Genomic DNA, 18,296 nt, shown 5'->3' on the forward strand with positions numbered 1-18,296 from the left:
GGATGTCTCTGACACAAGCTGGGATGTCTCTGACACAAGCTGGGATGTCTGACACAAGCTGGGATGTCTCTGACACAAGCTAGGATGTCTCTGACACAAGCTAGGATGTCTCTGACACAAGCTAGGATGTCTCTGACACAAGCTGGGATGTCTCTGACACAAGCTGGGATGTCTCTGACACAAGCTAGGATGTCTCTGACACAGCTGGGATGTCTCTGACACAAGCTAGGATGTCTCTGACACAGCTGGGATGTCTCTGACACAAGCTGGGATGTCTCTGACACAGCTGGGATGTCTCTGACACAAGCTGGGATGTCTCTGACACAAGCTGGGATGTCTCTGACACAAGCTGGGATGTCTCTGACACAAGCTGGGATGTCTCTGACACAGCTGGGATGTCTCTGACACAGCTGGGATGTCTCTGACACAAGCTGGGATGTCTCTGACACAGCTGGGATGTCTCTGACACAAGCTGGGATGTCTCTGACACAAGCTGGGATGTCTCTGACACAGCTGGGATGTCTCTGACCCAAGCTGGGATGTCTCTGACCCAAGCTGGGATGTCTCTGACACAGCTGGGATGTCTCTGACACAAGCTGGGATGTCTCTGACACAAGCTAGGATGTCTGACACAAGCTGGGATGTCTCTGACACAAGCTAGGATGTCTGACACAAGCTGGGATGTCTCTGACACAAGCTGGGATGTCTCTGACACAAGCTGGGATGTCTCTGACACAGCTGGGATGTCTCTGACACAAACTGGGATGTCTCTGACACAAGCTAGGATGTCTCTGACACAGCTGGGATGTCTCTGACACAGCTGGGATGTCTCTGACACAAACTGGGATGTCTCTGACACAGCTGGGATGTCTCTGACACAGCTGGGATGTCTCTGGCACAAGCTGGGATGTCTCTGACACAGCTGGGATGTCTCTGACACAAACTGGGATGTCTCTGACACAAGCTGGGATGTCTCTGACACAGCTGGGATGTCTCTGACACAAACTGGGATGTCTCTGACACAGCTGGGATGTCTCTGACACGAACTGGGATGTCTCTGACACAAGCTGGGATGTCTCTGACACAAGCTGGGATGTCTCTGACACAAGCTGGGATGTCTCTGACACAAGCTGGGATGTCTTTGACACAAGCTAGGATGTCTCTGACACAAGCTGGGATGTCTCTGACACAAGCTGGGATGTCTCTGACACAAGCTGGGATGTCTCTGACACAAGCTGGGATGTCTCTGACACAAGCTAGGATGTCTCTGACACAAGCTGGGATGTCTCTGACACAAGCTGGGATGTCTCTGACACAAGCTAGGATGTCTCTGACACAAGCTGGGATGTCTCTGACACAAGCTAGGATGTCTCTGACACAAGCTAGGATGTCTCTGACACAAGCTGGGATGTCTCTGACACAAGCTAGGATGTCTCTGACACAAGCTGGGATGTCTGACACAAACTGGGATGTCTCTGACACAGCTGGGATGTCTCTGACATACCTCCCAACTTTTGGAAAGAGCAAAGAGGGACATGTGCGCCACGGTCCCCATAGCCACGCCCCCATAGCGACCTTCCATAGCCACGCCCCCATACCAACCCTCCATAGCCACGCCCCCATAGCAACCATCCATAGCCACTCCCCTACACTCCACCGACCCTTTTCTCCATATGAAGCACACAAGAGACCCTATGGCCTGAGGAAGGTCCTGGTTGGACCGAAACGTTGCATATTACATTGGTCTCATCTCAAGTATTTTCTGTTTATGGTCGAAGTTTAAACCTTGTATCTCACTGTTAAATAAAACTTACACCTATCCTTGCATGAAAAACGAATGCCGTGGTTTCTACTGTACAGCCACTCCCCTACAGTCACCACATGCTGCTGACTGAATAGTGCCCGATATAGTATCCAATCCCCCCAAAAATGCCCTATATAGTATCCAATCCCCCATTATAGTGCCCCACATAGCATCCAATCCCCCAATAGTGCCACACACGGTATCCAATCCCCCACATAGTGCTCCCCATAGTATCCAATGCCCCATATAGTGCCTCACATAGTAGCCAATCCCCATATAGTGCCCACATAGTATCCAATGCCCCCATATATGCCCCACATAGTAGCCAATCCCCATATAGTGCCCCACATAGTAGCCAATGCCCCCATATATGCCCCACATAGTATCCATTCCCCATATAGTGCCCCACATAGTAGCCAATCCCCCCATATATGCCCCACATAGTAGCCAATGCCCCCATATAGTGCCCCACATAGTAGCCAATGCCCCCATATAGTGCCCCACATATTATCCAATCCCCCATATAGTGCCCCTCATAGTATCCAATCCCCCATATAGTGCCCCACATAGTATCCAATCCCCCATATAGTACCCCACATAGTAGCCAATGCCCCATATAGTGCCCCACATAGTAGCCAATCCCCCATATAGTGCCCCACATAGTAGCCAATCCCCCATATAGTGCCCCACATAGTAGCCAATCTCCATATAGTGCAACACATAGTATCCAATGCCCCCATATAGTGCCCCACAAAGTAGCCAATGCCTCCATATAGTGCCCCACATAGTAGCCAATCCCCCATATAGTGCCCACATAGTAGCCAATGCCCCCATATAGTGCCCCACATAGTAGCCAATGCCCCACATAGTATCCAATCCCCCATATAGTGCCCCACATAGTATCCAATCCCCCATATAGTGCCCCACATAGTATCCAATGCCCCCATATAGTGCCCCACATAGTAGCCAATCCCCCATATAGTGCCCCACATAGTATCCAATCCCCCATATAGTGCCCCACATAGTAGCCAATGCCCCCATATAGTGCCCCACATAGTAGCCAATGCCCCCATATAGTGCCCCACATATTATCTAATCTCCCCATATAGCGCCCCAAATAGTAGCCAATCCCCCCAAATAGTAGCCAATCCCCCCATTAGTGTGGCCCCACCGAAAAAAACAATAAACCAGTAACTCACCTGTCCGCCGGTCCCAGCAGCTCCTCTCCCGGCAGAGTGTGCACTCCCGTCATCCTCCGGGGCGGGCAGCGGGGTATACAGACACTGACTGTACCGGAAGTGATTCATGACAGAGGCTGCAGGTCACTTCCGGCACAGTCAGTGTCTGTATACCCCGCTGCCCACCCCGGAGGATGACGGGAGTGCGCGCTCTGCCGGGAGAGGAGCTGCTGGGACCGGCGGACAGGTGAGTTACTGGTTTATTGTTTTTTTCGGTGGGGCCACATATAATGCGGGACACGGGGGGCCGTTCCAGGAACGCGGGACAGCACCCCGAAAAACGGGACTGTCCCGCAGAATCCGGGACAGTTGGGAGGTATGTCTCTGACACAAGCTGGGATGTCTCTGACACAAGCTAGGATGTCTCTGACACAAGCTGGGATGTCTCTGACACAAGCTAGGATGTCTCTGACACAGGCTGGGATGACTCTGACACAGCTAGGATGTCTTTGACACAAGCTGGCATGTCTCTGACACAAGCTGGGATGTCTCTGACACAAGCTGGCATGTCTCTGACACAAGCTGGGATGTCTCTGACACAAGCTGGGATGTCTCTGACACAAGCTGGGATGTCTCTGACACAAGCTGGGATGTCTCTTACACAAGCTAGGATGTCACTGACACAAGCTGGGATGTCTCTGACACAAGCTGGGATGTCTCTTACACAAGCTAGGATGTCTCTGACACAAGCTAGGATGTCACTGACACAAGCTGGGATGTCTCTGACACAAGCTGGGACGTCTCTGACACAAGCTAGGATGTCACTGACACAAGCTGGGATGTCACTGACACAAGCTGGGATGTCTCTTACACAATATAATGTGGCCTGTCACAGATAGTAGCCCTGACTATACTAACTACAGGCCTGTTAGTGGTCCTGGAAGTTTGGCGCGCACGCTTACTGACCCAGGTCTCCTTTAGATGGTTACTGAATGAGGGGGCCCCTCTTGTCAAAGTTCTGTACCAAAGATGGCCGTCGCTCCTCCTCACAACTAGATTTGACAGGGCAGTGAACCTCTCCCCTCTCAACAATACCCAGTCACCGGTAAGTGTAGCTGCCTTCCACAGCAGTTAGGGGGCCCCTGAAGATGGCGTCTCTCAGTCTCCAGCCCGCCCTCTCATCAAAATGGCGGCTCCAGACTTCCCTCATCTGCTCCTTCTTCCTTCCAGGTTCGTCTCCCATGACAACAGCCCAGCCGTGTGCTGCAAAACAGCGCCATCTTGTGGCCACATGCAGAATGTCAGTGTAAAACCATGCCTCATCCATATTAGTATCCATTTCTCTGGTTGTTTCACCATCTTACACTTTCCTCACAGAAAACACAGAAAGATCTCATTTTGCTAAGTGCACACACCGAGTGACACCGAGAGATGGAAGAGCAACCATATGGGCCCACCGGATGTCTCTGGTCTAATAACGGAGGGTCCCAATCATCCCACAATCTCCATACGCTCCAATAAGGAATCTATCAGCCCTGTAATCCTACAGACATGGAGGCTGGGCTAGCCGGTGTATTCCTCTATTAGTCCTGGAATCATTCCCCCTCTCTGGGGTGAGCGCTGTGGAGATGATAGCCACATAGTTGCCAAAAGTCCCGGTTTTGCCGGGACTGTCCCGATTCTGAGGAGACAGCCCTGGCAAAACCACGCCCGGGTATGTCCCGGGAAGCTCCGCCCCTGCTGCGGTAAGCTACGCCCCTTCCAGCGTGAGTGATGTCATTAATGCAGAGCAGGGAGAGGAGTCCCTGGGGACTAGAGGAACCATACTAGTGAGGTAAGTATAGCAATTTTTATTCATTTTAAATACAGATAAAGGGACAAGAGCATGGGTCTCCAAACTGCGGCCCTCCAGCTGTTGTGAAACTACAACTCCCATCATGCCTGGACAGCTAAAGCTTTGGATTGCATGGGAAATGTAGTTTTGCAGCAGCTGGAGGGCCGCAGTTTGGAGACCCATGGACAAGAGGATGCTGAGGGGGGTACTGGTATAATGATGACGGACAGGAGGAGGATGAAGGGGGAAGTAGTATGATGATGGAGGGGCAGGAGGATGAGAGGGGTAATAGTATGATGATGGAGGGGCAGGAGGATGAAGGGGAAGTAGTATGATGATGGGGGAAGGAGGATGAGAGGGGTAGTAGTATTATGATTGGGGAAGGAGGATGAGAGGGGTAGTAGTATGATGATAGAAGGGCAGGAGGATGAAGGGGTAGTAGTATGATGATGGAGGGGCAGGAGGGTGAAGGGGGTAGTAGTATGGTGATATGCAGGGGCGGTCTTGGCATTTCTGGGGCCCCAAGCAAAGTTATGTCTGGGCCCCCCCCCCCCTCGACACGCGTTCCAAAACAATAGACCGCTGTGTGTTGCCCCCAGTAGTATATACCCCTTGTGCGCTACCGACAGTAATATATACTCTTTGTGTGCTGCCCCCAATAGTATATACCCCTTGTGTCCTGCCCCCAGTAGGATATAGCCCTTGTTTGCTTCCCCCAGTAGTATATAAACCCCTGTGTTCCCCCAGTTATATATAGCCCCCCGTGTGCTCCCCCCAGAAGTATATAGACCTCCTGTGTGCTGCCCCAGTTGTATATAGACCGCCTGTGTGCTGCCCCCAGTTGTATATACCCCCTGTGTGCTCCCCCACTGTATATAGGCCCCCTGTGTGCTCCCTCATCGGTATTTAGCCCCCCTGTGTGCTCCCCCACTTGGATATAGACCCCCTGTGTGCTCCCCCACTTGGATATAGACCCCTGTGTGCTCCTCCAGTAGTATATAAACCCCTTGTGTGGTTACCCCAGTAGTATATAGACCCCCTGTGTGCCCCCCCCAGTATTATATAGACCCCTTGTGTGCTGCCCCAGTTGTATACAGACCCCTGTGTGCTCCCCCAGTTATATATAGACCACCTGTATGCCTCACAAGTAGTATATAGACCCCCTGTATGTTCCCCCAGTAGTATATAGACCCCCTGTGTGCCCCACCAGTAGTATATAGACCCCTGTGTGCTCCCCCAGTAGTATATAGCCCCCCTGTGTGCTCTCCCACTTGGATATAGACCCCATTCTGCTGCCCCAAGTAGTATATAGACCCCCTGTGTGCCCCACCAGTAGTATATAGACCCCTCTGTGAAGCCCCAGTAGTCTATAGCCCCCCTGTGCGCTCCCCCTGTTATATAGCCCCCCCTGTGTGCTCCCCCCATTTATATAGACCCCCGATGTGCACTCCCCCAGTTACACAGGCCCCTTTGTGCTCCCCCTCCCATATAGTATATAACAATAAAACAAACACTTATACTCACCTGGGTCCGGGCGTCTCCTCTTCTCTTCACTCTTGTGGCTGCAGCAAGGGTTGTCCCTGCGGTCACAAGAGGCCGCACTCCCCTTGTCCTGGCGCCGATGCTCCAGTGATGTCACTGGAGCGCCGGCACCACAAGGACAAAGCTGCCACTTGTGACCGCAGGGAAAAGTCTTCCTGCGACCACAAGAGTGACTGACAGGAAGGGGGCCAATGTCTCCCGCCCTGTCAGTGCTGCTGCATGTAACTATGAGCGCTCATTACGAGTGCTCATAGTTACAGTTCAGATGACAGCAACGAGAGGGGCAGCGGCCCTGTCCAGCGGTCTTGAGCACAAGAGCGGAGCGTGGGGGCCCCCCTGGATGTTGGGGCCCCAAGCGATCGCTTGGGGTGCTTGGTGCCAAAGACCGCCACTGGTGATATGGAGTGCAGGTGCATCATATGGGTACAAACTACCAGTATATACAGTCAGTCAGTAGAGTGCTATCTCTGAGTCTCAGCCTGCTCTGAGTGGGGTGTGTAATATACTGGGGACCTGTAACTGGGGTGTGTAATATACTGGGGTCCCAATACTAGGGTGTGTAATATACTGGAGACCTAATACTAGGGTGTGTAATACACTGGGGACCTGTAACTGTGATGTGTAATATACTGGGGACCTGATACTGGAGTGTGTAATATACTGGGGACCTAATACTGGGGTGTGTAATATACCGGGGACCTGATACTGGGATGTGTAATATACTGGGGACCTGATACTGGGGTGTGTAATATGCTGGGGACCTGTAACTGGGGTGTGTAATATACTGGGGACCTAATACTGGGGTGTGTAATATACTGGGAACCTGATACTGGGGTGTGTAATATACTGGGGACCTGTAACTGGGGTGTGTAATATACTGGGGACCTAATACTGGGGTGTGTAATATACTGGGGACCTAATACTGGGATGTGTAATATACTGGGGACCTGATACTGGGGTGTGTAATATACTGGGGACCTGTAACTGGGGTGTGTAATATACTGGGGACCTAATACTGGGGTGTGTAATATACTGGGGACCTAATACTGGGGTGTGTAATATACTGGGGACCTGTAACTGGGGTGTGTAATATAGTGGGGACCTGTAACAGGGGTGTGTAATATACTGGGGGACCTAATACTGGGGTGTGTAATATACTGAAGACCTAATACTGGGATGTGTAATATACTATACAATATATATGTATATAATTATATATCACCTGTGATACTACCTCATGAGTATAATGATATCACCTGTGATACTACCTGATGTGTATAATTATATATCACCTGTGATACTACCTGATGTGTATAATTATATATCACCTGTGATACTACCTGATGGGTATAAGTGATACTACCTGATGGGTATAAGTGATACTACCTGATGGGTATATTTATATATCACCTGTGATACTACCTGATGTGTATAATTATATATCACCTGTGATACTACCTGATGGGTATATTTATATATCACCTGTGATACTACCTGATGTGTATAATTATATATCACCTGTGATACTACCTGATGGGTATAATTATATATCACCTGTGATACTACCTGATGGGTATATTTATATATCACCTGTGATACTACCTGATGGGTATAATTATATATCACCTGTGATACTACCTGATGGGTATAATTATATATCACCTGTGATACTACCTGATGGGTATAATTATATATCACCTGTGATACTACCTGATGGGTATAATTATATATCACCTGTGATACTACCTGATGGTTATAATTATATATCACCTGTGATACTACCTGATGGGTATAATTATATATCACCTGTGATAATCCCTGATGGGTATAATTAAATATCACCTGTGATACTACCTGATGGGTATAAGTGATACTACCTGATGGGTATAATGATATATCACCTGTGTTACCTGATGGGTATAATGATATCACCTGTGATACTACCTGATGGGTATAATGATATCACCTGTGATACTACCTGATGGGTATAAGTGATACTACCTGATGGGTATAATGATATATCACCTGTGTTACCTGATGGGTATAATGATATCACCTGTGATACTACCTGATGGGTATAATGATATCACCTGTGATACTACCTGATGGGCAGTGGCGGATTAAATGTACCCTGGGCCCCGGGCTGTCCACCCAACCTGCCCCCCCCCCCCCTCCTTATAGATGGTCCCCCTCTCCCCCCTCCCTTATAGATGGTCCCCCCCTCCCCCCCCCTTATAGATGGCCCCCCCCTCCCCCCCCCTTATAGATGGCCCCCCCTCCCCCCCCCTTATAGATGGTCCCCCTCTCCCCCCCCCCCTTATAGATGGTCCCCCCTCTCCCCCCTCCCTTATAGATGGTCCCCCTCTCCCCCCTCCCTTATAGATGGTCCCCCCTCTCCCCCCTCCCTTATAGATGGTCCCCCCTCTCCCCCCTCCCTTATAGATGGTCCCTCTCTCCCCCCTCCCTTATAGATGGTCCCCCTCTCCCCCCCTCCCTTATAGATGGTCCCCCTCTCCCCCCTTCATTATAGATGTCCCCCTCTCCCCCCTCCCTTATAAATGGTCCCCCTCCCCCCCCCCTTATAGATGGTCCCCCTCTCCCCCCTCCCTTATAGATGGTCCCCCTCTCCCCCCCCCTTATAGATGGTCCCCCTCTCCCCCCTCCCTTATAGATGGTCCCCCTCTCCCCCCTCCCTTATAGATGGTCCCCCTCTCCCCCCTCCCTTATAAATGGTCCCCCTCTCCCCCCCTTATAGATGGTCCCCCTCTCCCCCCTCCCTTATAGATGGTCCCCCCTCTCCCCCCTCCCTTATAGATGGTCCCCCCTCTCCCCCTCCCTTATAGATGGTCCCCCCTCTCCCCCCTCCCTTATAGATGACCTCCTCTCCCCCCTTCCTTATAGATGTCCCCCTCTCCCCCCTCCCTTATAGATGGTCCCCCTCTCCCCCCCCTTATAGATGGTCCCCCTCTCCCCCCTCCCTTATAGATGGTCCCCCCTCTCCCCCCTCCCTTATAGATTCCCCCCTCTCCCCTCTCCCTTATAGATGTCCCCCTCTCCCCCCTCCCTTATAGATGGTCCCCCTCTCCCCCCCCCTTATAGATGGTCCCCCTCTCCCCCCCCCCTTATAGATGGTCCCCCTCCCCCCCTCCCTTATAGATGGTCCCCCTCCCCCCCTCCCTTATAGATGGTCCCCCTCTCCCCCCTCCCTTATAGATGGTCCCCCTCTCCCCCCCTTATAGATGGTCCCCCTGTCCCCCCCCCTATAGATGGTCCCCCTCTCCCCCCTCCCTTATAAATGGTCCCCCTCTCCCCCCTCCCTTATAGATGGTCCCCCTCTCCCCCCTCCCTTATAGATGGTCCCCCTCTCCCCCCTTCCTTATAGATGTCCCCCTCTCCCCCCCTTATAGATGGTCCCCCTCTCCCCCCTCCCTTATAGATGGTCCCCCTCTCCCCCCTCCCTTATAGATGGTCCCCCTCTCCCCCCTCCCTTATAGATGGTCCCCCTCTCCCCCCTTCCTTATAGATGTCCCCCTCTCCCCCCTTATAGATGGTCCCCCTCTCCCCCCTTCCTTATAGATGGTCCCCCCTCTCCCCCCTTCCTTATAGATGGTCCCCCTCTCCCCCCCTTATAGATGTCCCCCTCTCCCCCCTCCCTTATAGATGGTCCCCCTCTCCCCCCTTCCTTATAGATGGTCCCCCTCTCCCCCCTCCCTTATAGATGGTCCCCCTCTCCCCCCTTCCTTATAGATGGTCCCCCCCCTTATAGATGGTCCCCCTCTCCCCCTCCCTTATAGATGGTCCCCCTCTTCCCCCCCCCCCCTTATAGATGGTCCCCCCCTCTCCCCCCTCCCTTATAGATGGTCCCCCTCTCCCCCCCCTTATAGATGGTCCCCCTCTCCCCCCCTTATAGATGGTCCCCCTCTCCCCCCTCCCTTATAGATGGTCCCCCTCTCCCCCCTCCCTTATAGATGGTCCCCCTCTCCCCCCTCCCTTATAGATGGTCCCCCTCTTCCCCCTCCCTTATACATGTGCCCCCCTCCCCCCCCCCTCTTATAGATGGTCCCCCTCTCCCCCCCTCCCTTATAGATGGTCCCCCTCTTCCCCCCCCCCCTTATAGATGGTCCCCCTCTCCCCCACCCTTATAGATGGTCCCCCTCTCCCCCCTCCCTTATAGATGGTCCCCCTCTCCCCCCTCCCTTATAGATGGTCCCCCTCTTCCCCCTCCCTTATACATGTTCCCCCCTCCCCCCCCCCCTCTTATAGATGGTCCCCCTCTCCCCCCTCCCTTATAGATGGTCCCCCTCTTTCCCCCCCCCTTATAGATGGTCCCCCTCTCCCCCACCCTTATAGATGGTCCCCCTCTCCCCTATAGATGGTCCCCCTCTCCCCCCTCCCTTATAGATGGTCCCCCTCTCCCCCCTCCCTTATAGATGGTCCCCCTCCCTTATAGATGTCCCCCTCTCCCCCCTCCCTTATAGATGGTCCCCCTCTCCCCCCTCCCTTATAGATGGACCCCCCCTCTCCCCCCTCCCTTATAGATAGTCCCCCTCTCCCCCCCCCCTTATAGATGGTCCCCCTCTTCCCCCTCCCTTATAGATGGTCCCCCTCTCCCCCTCGCTTATACATGTTCCCCCCCTCCCCCCCTTATAGATGGTCCCCCTCTCCCCCCCCTTATAGATGGTCCCCCTCTCCCCCCCCCCCTTATAGATGGTCCCCCCTCTCCCCCTCGCTTATACATGTTCCCCCCCTCCCCCCCTTATAGATGGTCCCCCCTCTCCCCCCCCCCCCTTATAGATGGTCCCCCTCTCCCCCCTCCCTTATAGATGGTCCCCCTCTCCCCCTCCCTTATAGATGGTCCCCCTCTCCCCCTCCCTTATAGATGGTCCCCCTCTCCCCCTCCCTTATAGATGGTCCCCCTCTCCCCCTCCCTTATACATGTCCTCCCCTCCCCCCCCCCCTTATAGATGGTCCCCCTCTCCCCCTCCCTTATACATGTCCTCCTCTCCCCCCTCCCTTATAGATGGTCCCCCTCTCCCCCTCCCTTATAGATGGTCCCCCTCTCCCCCTCCCTTATACATGTCCTCCCCCCCCCCTTATAGATGGTCCCCCTCTCCCCCTCCCTTATAGATGGTCCCCCTCCCCCCCCCCTTATATATGGTCCCCCTCCCCCCCCCTTATATATGGTCCCCCTCCCCCCCCCCTTATAGATGGTCCCCCTCTCCCCCCTCCCTTATAGAGTAATGCCCTCTTGTTACCCCTCTTACTTATAAGACCCCTCAATGCCCAATGTTAGGGTCCATTTACACAGAAAGATTATCTGCCAAAGACTTGAAGACAAAGCCAGAAACAGACTATAAGCAGAGATCAGGTCATACAGAAAAGCCTGAGATTTCTCTTCTAATTCATTCCTGGCTTTGGCTTCAAATGTTTGTCAGATAATCTTTCTGTGTAAATGGATCCTTAGTAAAAATGCCCCTAATTCCTTCCAGTCTGACACAGTGCTCTCTGCTGCCACCTCTGTCCATGTCAGGAACTGTCCAGAGCAGCAGCAAATCCCCATAGAAAACCTCTGCTGCTCTGGACAGTTCCTGACATGGACAGAGGTGGCAGCAGAGAGTACTGTGTCAGACTGGAGAGAATACACCACTTCCTGCAGGACATACAACAGCTGATAAGTACTGGAAGACTGGAGAGAATACACCACAGCCTGCAGGACATACAGTAGCTGATAAGTACTGGAAGACTGGAGATTTTTAAATGGAAATCATTTACAAATCTGTACACAGAGGCCATTATACAGCTGTATCACAGTGCGGCCGGGGAAATCCATGAGCGATCACACAATGGTGAGGAAAGCCGGATGTCTATCCCAGCGCACACAGCTCTGCTGCATCACATCCAGCTATCCTAACAGGGTAACACACACAGCTCTGCTGCATCACATCCAGCTCTCCTAACCTGGTAACACACACAGCTCTGCTGCACTGCACATCCAGCTCTCCTAACCGGGTAACACACACAGCTCTGCTGCATCACATCCAGCTCTCCTAACCTGGTAACACACACAGCTCTGCTGCATCACATCCAGCTATCCTAACCGGGTAACACACACAGCTCTGCTGCATCACATCCAGCTCTCCTAACCTGGTAACACACACAGCTCTGCTGTATCACATCCAGCTCTATTAACCTGGTAACACACACAGCTCTGCTGCACAGCACATCCAGCTCTCCTAACCTGGTAACACACAAAGCTCTGCTGCACAGCACATCCAGCTCTCCTAACCTGGTAACACACACAGCTGTGCTGCATCACATACAGCTATCCTAACCTGGTAACACACACAGCTCTGCTGCATCACATACAGCTCTCCTAACCTGGTAACACACACAGCTCTGCTACATCACATCCAGCTATCCTAACCTGGTAACACACACAGCTCTGCTGCACAGCACATCCAGCTCTCCGAACCTGGTAACACACACAGCTCTGCTGCACAGCACATCCAGCTCTCCTAACCTGGTAACACACACAGCTCTGCTGCACATCCAGCTCTCCTAACCTGGTAACACACACAGCTCTGCTACATCACATACAGCTATTCTAACCTGGTAACACACATAGCTCTGCTGCATCACATCCAGCTATCCTAACCTGGTAACACACACAGCTCTGCTGCACAGCACATACAGCTCTCCTAACCTGGTAACACACACAGCTCTGCTGCATCACATACAGCTATCCTAACCTGGTAACACACACAGCTCTGCTGCACAGCACATCCAGCTCTCCTAACCTGGTAACACACACAGCTCTGCTGCACATACAGCTCTCCTAACCTGGTAACACACACAGCTCTGCTGCACAGCACATCCAGCTCTCCTAACCTGGTAACACACACAGCTCTGCTGCACATACAGCTCTCCTAACCTGGTAACACACACAGCTCTGCTACATCACATACAGCTATCCTAACCTGGTAACACACACAGCTCTGCTGCACATACAGCTCTCCTAACCTGGTAACACACACAGCTCTGCTGCATCACATACAGCTCTCCTAACCTGGTAACACACACAGCTCTGCTGCATCACATCCAGCTCTCCTAACCTGGTAACACACACAGCTCTGCTGCACAGCACATCCAGCTCTCCTAACCTGGTAACACACACAGCTTTGCTGCATCACATCCAGCTCTCCTAACCTGGTAACACACACAGCTCTGCTGCATCACATCCAGCTCTCCTAACCTGGTAACACACACAGCTCTGCTGCACATCCAGCTCTCCTAACCTGGTAACACACACAGCTCTGCTGCACATCCAGCTCTCCTAACCTGGTAACACACACAGCTCTGCTGCACATCCAGCTATCCTAACCTGGTAACACACACAGCTCTGCTGCACAGCACATCCAGCTCTCCTAACCTGGTAACACACACAGCTCTGCTACATCACATCCAGCTCTCCTAACCTGGTAACACACACAGCTCTGCTGCATCACATACAGCTCTCCTAACCTGGTAACACACACAGCTCTGCTACATCACATCCAGCTCTCCTAACCTGGTAACACACACAGCTCTGCTGCACATCCATCTCTCCTGACCTGGTAACACACACAGCTCTGCTGCACATCCAGCTCTCCTAACCTGGTAACACACACAGCTCTGCTGCACAGCACATCCAGCTCTCCTAACCTGGTAACACACACAGCTCTGCTGCATCACATCCAGCTCTCCTAACCTGGTAACACACACAGCTCTGCTGCACAGCACATCAAGCTCTCCTAACCTGGTAACACACACAGCTCTGCTACATCACATCCAGCTCTCCTAACCTGGTAACACACACAGCTCTGCTGCACATCCAGCTCTCCTAACCTGGTAACACACACAGCTCTGCTGCATCACATCCAGCTCTCCTAACCTGGTAACACACACAGCTCTGCTGCATCACATACAGCTCTCCTAACCTGGTAACACACACAGCTCTGCTGCACAGCACATCCAGCTCTCCTAACCTGGTAACACACACAGCTCTGCTGCACAGCACATCCAGCTCTCCTAACCTGGTAACACACACAGCTCTCCTACATCACATCCAGCTCTCCTAACCTGGTAACACACACAGCTCTGCTGCACAGCACATCCAGCTCTCCTAACCTGGTAACACACACAGCTCTGCTGCATCACATCCAGCTATCCTAACCTGGTAACACACACAGCTCTGCTGCATCACATCCAGCTCTCCTAATATGGTAACACACACAGCTCTGCTACATCACATACAGCTCTCCTACCCTGGTAACACACACAGCTCTGCTGCATCACATACAGCTCTCCTAACCTGGTAACACACACAGCTCTGCTACATCACATACAGCTCTCCTAACCTGGTAACACACACAGCTCTGCTGCACATCCAGCTCTCCTAACCTGGTAACACACACAGCTCTGCTGCACATCCAGCTCTCCTAACCTGGTAACACACACAGCTCTGCTGCATCACATCCAGCTCTCCTAACCTGGTAACACACACAGCTCTGCTGCACAGCACATCCAGCTCTCCTAACCTGGTAACACACACAGCTCTGCTGCATCACATACAGCTATCCTAACCTGGTAACACACACAGCTCTGCTACATCACATCCAGCTCTCCTAACCTGGTAACACACACAGCTCTGCTACATCACATCCAGCTCTCCTAACCTGGTAACACACACAGCTCTGCTACATCACATCCAGCTCTCCTAACCTGGTAACACACACAGCTCTGCTACATCACATCCAGCTCTCCTAACCTGGTAACACACAGCTCTGCTGCATCACATCCAGCTCTCCTAACCTGGTAACACACACAGCTCTGCTGCATCACATACAGCTCTCCTAACCTGGTAACACACACAGCTCTGCTGCATCACATCCAGCTCTCCTAACCTGGTAACACACACAGCTCTGCTGCATCACATACAGCTATCCTAACCTGGTAACACACACAGCTCTGCTGCATCACATCCAGCTCTCCTAACCTGGTAACACACACAGCTCTGCTGCATCACATCCAGCTATCCTAACCTGGTAACACACACAGCTCTGCTGCATCACATCCAGCTCTCCTAACCTGGTAACACACACAGCTCTGCTGCATCACATCCAGCTCTCCTAACCTGGTAACACACACAGCTCTGCTACATCACATACAGCTATTCTAACCTGGTAACACACACAGCTCTGCTGCATCACATCCAGCTCTCCTAACCTGGTAACACACACAGCTCTGCTGCACAGCACATCCAGCTCTCCTAACCTGGTAACACACAGCACATCACGTGACTACAGCTCCAGGTGCGACCATCTCCCACCACAGCCGCACAGCCCAGACCCCGCCCACCCACGTGACTGATCACATGACTGTGACGTCATCTAAGGTCCTGTATCCTCCTCGGATCTAGCATCTCCCCATTATTAGGGGCTCCCAGCGGCCTCCTCGCCCCCCCGCAGCCCCCTGTAGTATCCCCGGGGCAGCAGCAGGGGGTGTCGGGGGCGGCCATGAACCCCAGCTCAGCCGCCGAGGGATTCCCCGCTGTGCAGTGTGAGTACTGGGTGAGCGTGCAGGTTCCGGGGCGCCGCTCTGGGCAGAGTATCACAGGTAACCCGGGAACGTGTCTGCACTCATAACGCTGATCCCCTGACGGCTCCCAGAGTGCAGTGCGGCCAGTATGGCGGCTCCAGGCTGACAGCTCGGCTCCTCACACGCCGCCTCATTCGTTCTCCTTGTAGTTTTTGTCTCTTTTTTTTCTGGCAAAAATTGTGATTAATTGACTAAATGCTGAATAAGTTTGTTAGGATGTCGGTGATGTAGGAAGGTAGTGGGCGAGCCCGAGCGGAGACTGCCAAAGTGGTGGACGGGGCGGAAACGGCGAATAATACGGAGCGAGGAAAACAGCTGGAAAAGAGAGATGTGTGCGGGCTGTATACGTGGGGTGCGCTGTATACGTGGGGTGCGCTGTATACGTGGGGTGCGCTGTATACATGGTGTGCGCTGTATACATGGTGTGTGCTGTATACGTGGGGTGCGGGGTGTGCTGTATACGTGGTGTGCGCTGTATACGTGGGGTGGGGGGTGCGCTGTATACGTGGGGTGGGGGGTGCGCTGTATACGTGGGGTGGGGGGTGCGCTGTATACGTGGGGTGGGGGGTGCGCTGTATACATGGGGTGCGCTGTATACATGGTGTGCGGGGTGCGCTGTATACGTGGGGTGCGCTGTATACGTGGGGTGCGCTGTATACGTGGTGTGCGGGATGTACGTGGGGTGCGGTGTATACATGGGGTGCGGGGTGTGCTGTATACGCGGGGTGCGCTGTATACGTGGGGTGCGCTGTATACATGGGGTGCGCTGTATACGTGGGGTGCGCTGTATACGTGGGGTGCGCTGTATACGTGGGGTGCGCTGTATACGTGGGGTGCGCTGTATACGTGGGGTGCGCTGTATACGTGGGGTGCGCTGTATACGTGGTGTGCGCTGTATACGTGGGGTGCGCTGTATACGTGGGGTGCGCTGTATACATGGGGTGCGCTGTATACATGGGGTGCGCTGTATACGTGGTGTGTGGGGTGCGCTGTATACATGGGGTGCGCTGTATACATGGGGTGCGGGGTGCGCTGTATACATGGGGTGCGCTGTATACATGGGGTGCGGGGTGCGCTGTATACATGGGGTGCGCTGTATACATGGGGTGCGGGGTGCGCTGTATACATGGGGTGCGGGGTGCGCTGTATACGTGGTGTGCGCTGTATACGTGGTGTGCGCTGTATACGTGGTGTGCGCTGTATACGTGGTGTGCGCTGTATACGTGGGGTGCGGGGTGCGCTGTATACGTGGGGTGCGGGGTGTGCTGTATACGTGGTGTGCGCTGTATACGTGGGGTGGGGGGTGCGCTGTATACGTGGGGTGGGGGGTGCGCTGTATACGTGGGGTGGGGGGTGCGCTGTATACGTGGGGTGGGGGGTGCGCTGTATACATGGGGTGCGCTGTATACATGGTGTGCGGGGTGCGCTGTATACGTGGGGTGCGCTGTATACGTGGGGTGCGCTGTATACGTGGGGTGCGGGATGTACGTGGGGTGCGGTGTATACATGGGGTGCGGGGTGTGCTGTATACGCGGGGTGCGCTGTATACGTGGGGTGCGCTGTATACGTGGGGTGCGCTGTATACATGGGGTGCGCTGTATACGTGGGGTGCGCTGTATACGTGGTGTGCGCTGTATACGTGGGGTGCGCTGTATACATGGGGTGCGCTGTATACATGGGGTGCGCTGTATACATGGGGTGCGCTGTATACGTGGTGTGTGGGGTGCGCTGTATACATGGGGTGCGCTGTATACATGGGGTGCGGGGTGCGCTGTATACATGGGGTGCGCTGTATACATGGGGTGCGGGGTGCGCTGTATACATGGGGTGCGCTGTATACATGGGGTGCGGGGTGCGCTGTATACATGGGGTGCGGGGTGCGCTGTATACGTGGTGTGCGCTGTATACGTGGTGTGCGCTGTATACGTGGTGTGCGCTGTATACGTGGTGTGCGCTGTATACGTGGGGTGCGCTGTATACGTGGTGTGCGCTGTATACGTGGTGTGCGGGGTGCGCTGTATACGTGGGGTGCGCTGTATACGTGGGGTGCGCTGTATAAGTGGGGTGCGCTGTATAAGTGGTGTGCGCTGTATACGTGGTGTGCGGGGTGCACTGTATACATGGGGTGCGCTGTATAAGTGGGGTGCGCTGTATACGCGGGGTGCGCTGTATACGCGGGGTGCGGTGTGCGCTGTATACGTGGTGTGCGCTGTATACGCGGGGTGCGCTGTATACGTGGGGTGCGGGGTGCGCTGTATACGCGGGGTGCGCTGTATACGCGGTGTGCGCTGTATACATGGGG

At 53.5% G+C, this 18,296-nt stretch overlaps 1 protein-coding gene across 3 annotated transcripts in view; it reads left to right on the forward strand.

The window, feature by feature from the left end:
• Positions 1-15,790: 15,790 nt before the first annotated feature.
• Positions 15,791-18,296, forward strand: part of ZFP64 (ZFP64 zinc finger protein) — a 65,771-nt gene continuing 63,265 nt past the window's right edge. For all 3 annotated transcript variants that reach the window (XR_011359705.1, XR_011359704.1, XM_069952157.1), the window contains exon 1: positions 15,791-15,955. Coding sequence is in view for 1 of the 3 variants with exons in the window: in XM_069952157.1 (XP_069808258.1) it covers positions 15,913-15,955 (43 nt within the window). In the remaining 2 variants the exon portion in view is untranslated. The remainder of the gene's footprint in view (positions 15,956-18,296) is intronic.

The sequence above is a fragment of the Dendropsophus ebraccatus genome, chromosome 14 (assembly GCF_027789765.1).
Source record: "Dendropsophus ebraccatus isolate aDenEbr1 chromosome 14, aDenEbr1.pat, whole genome shotgun sequence".
NCBI classification, from domain to species: domain Eukaryota; kingdom Metazoa; phylum Chordata; class Amphibia; order Anura; family Hylidae; genus Dendropsophus; species Dendropsophus ebraccatus.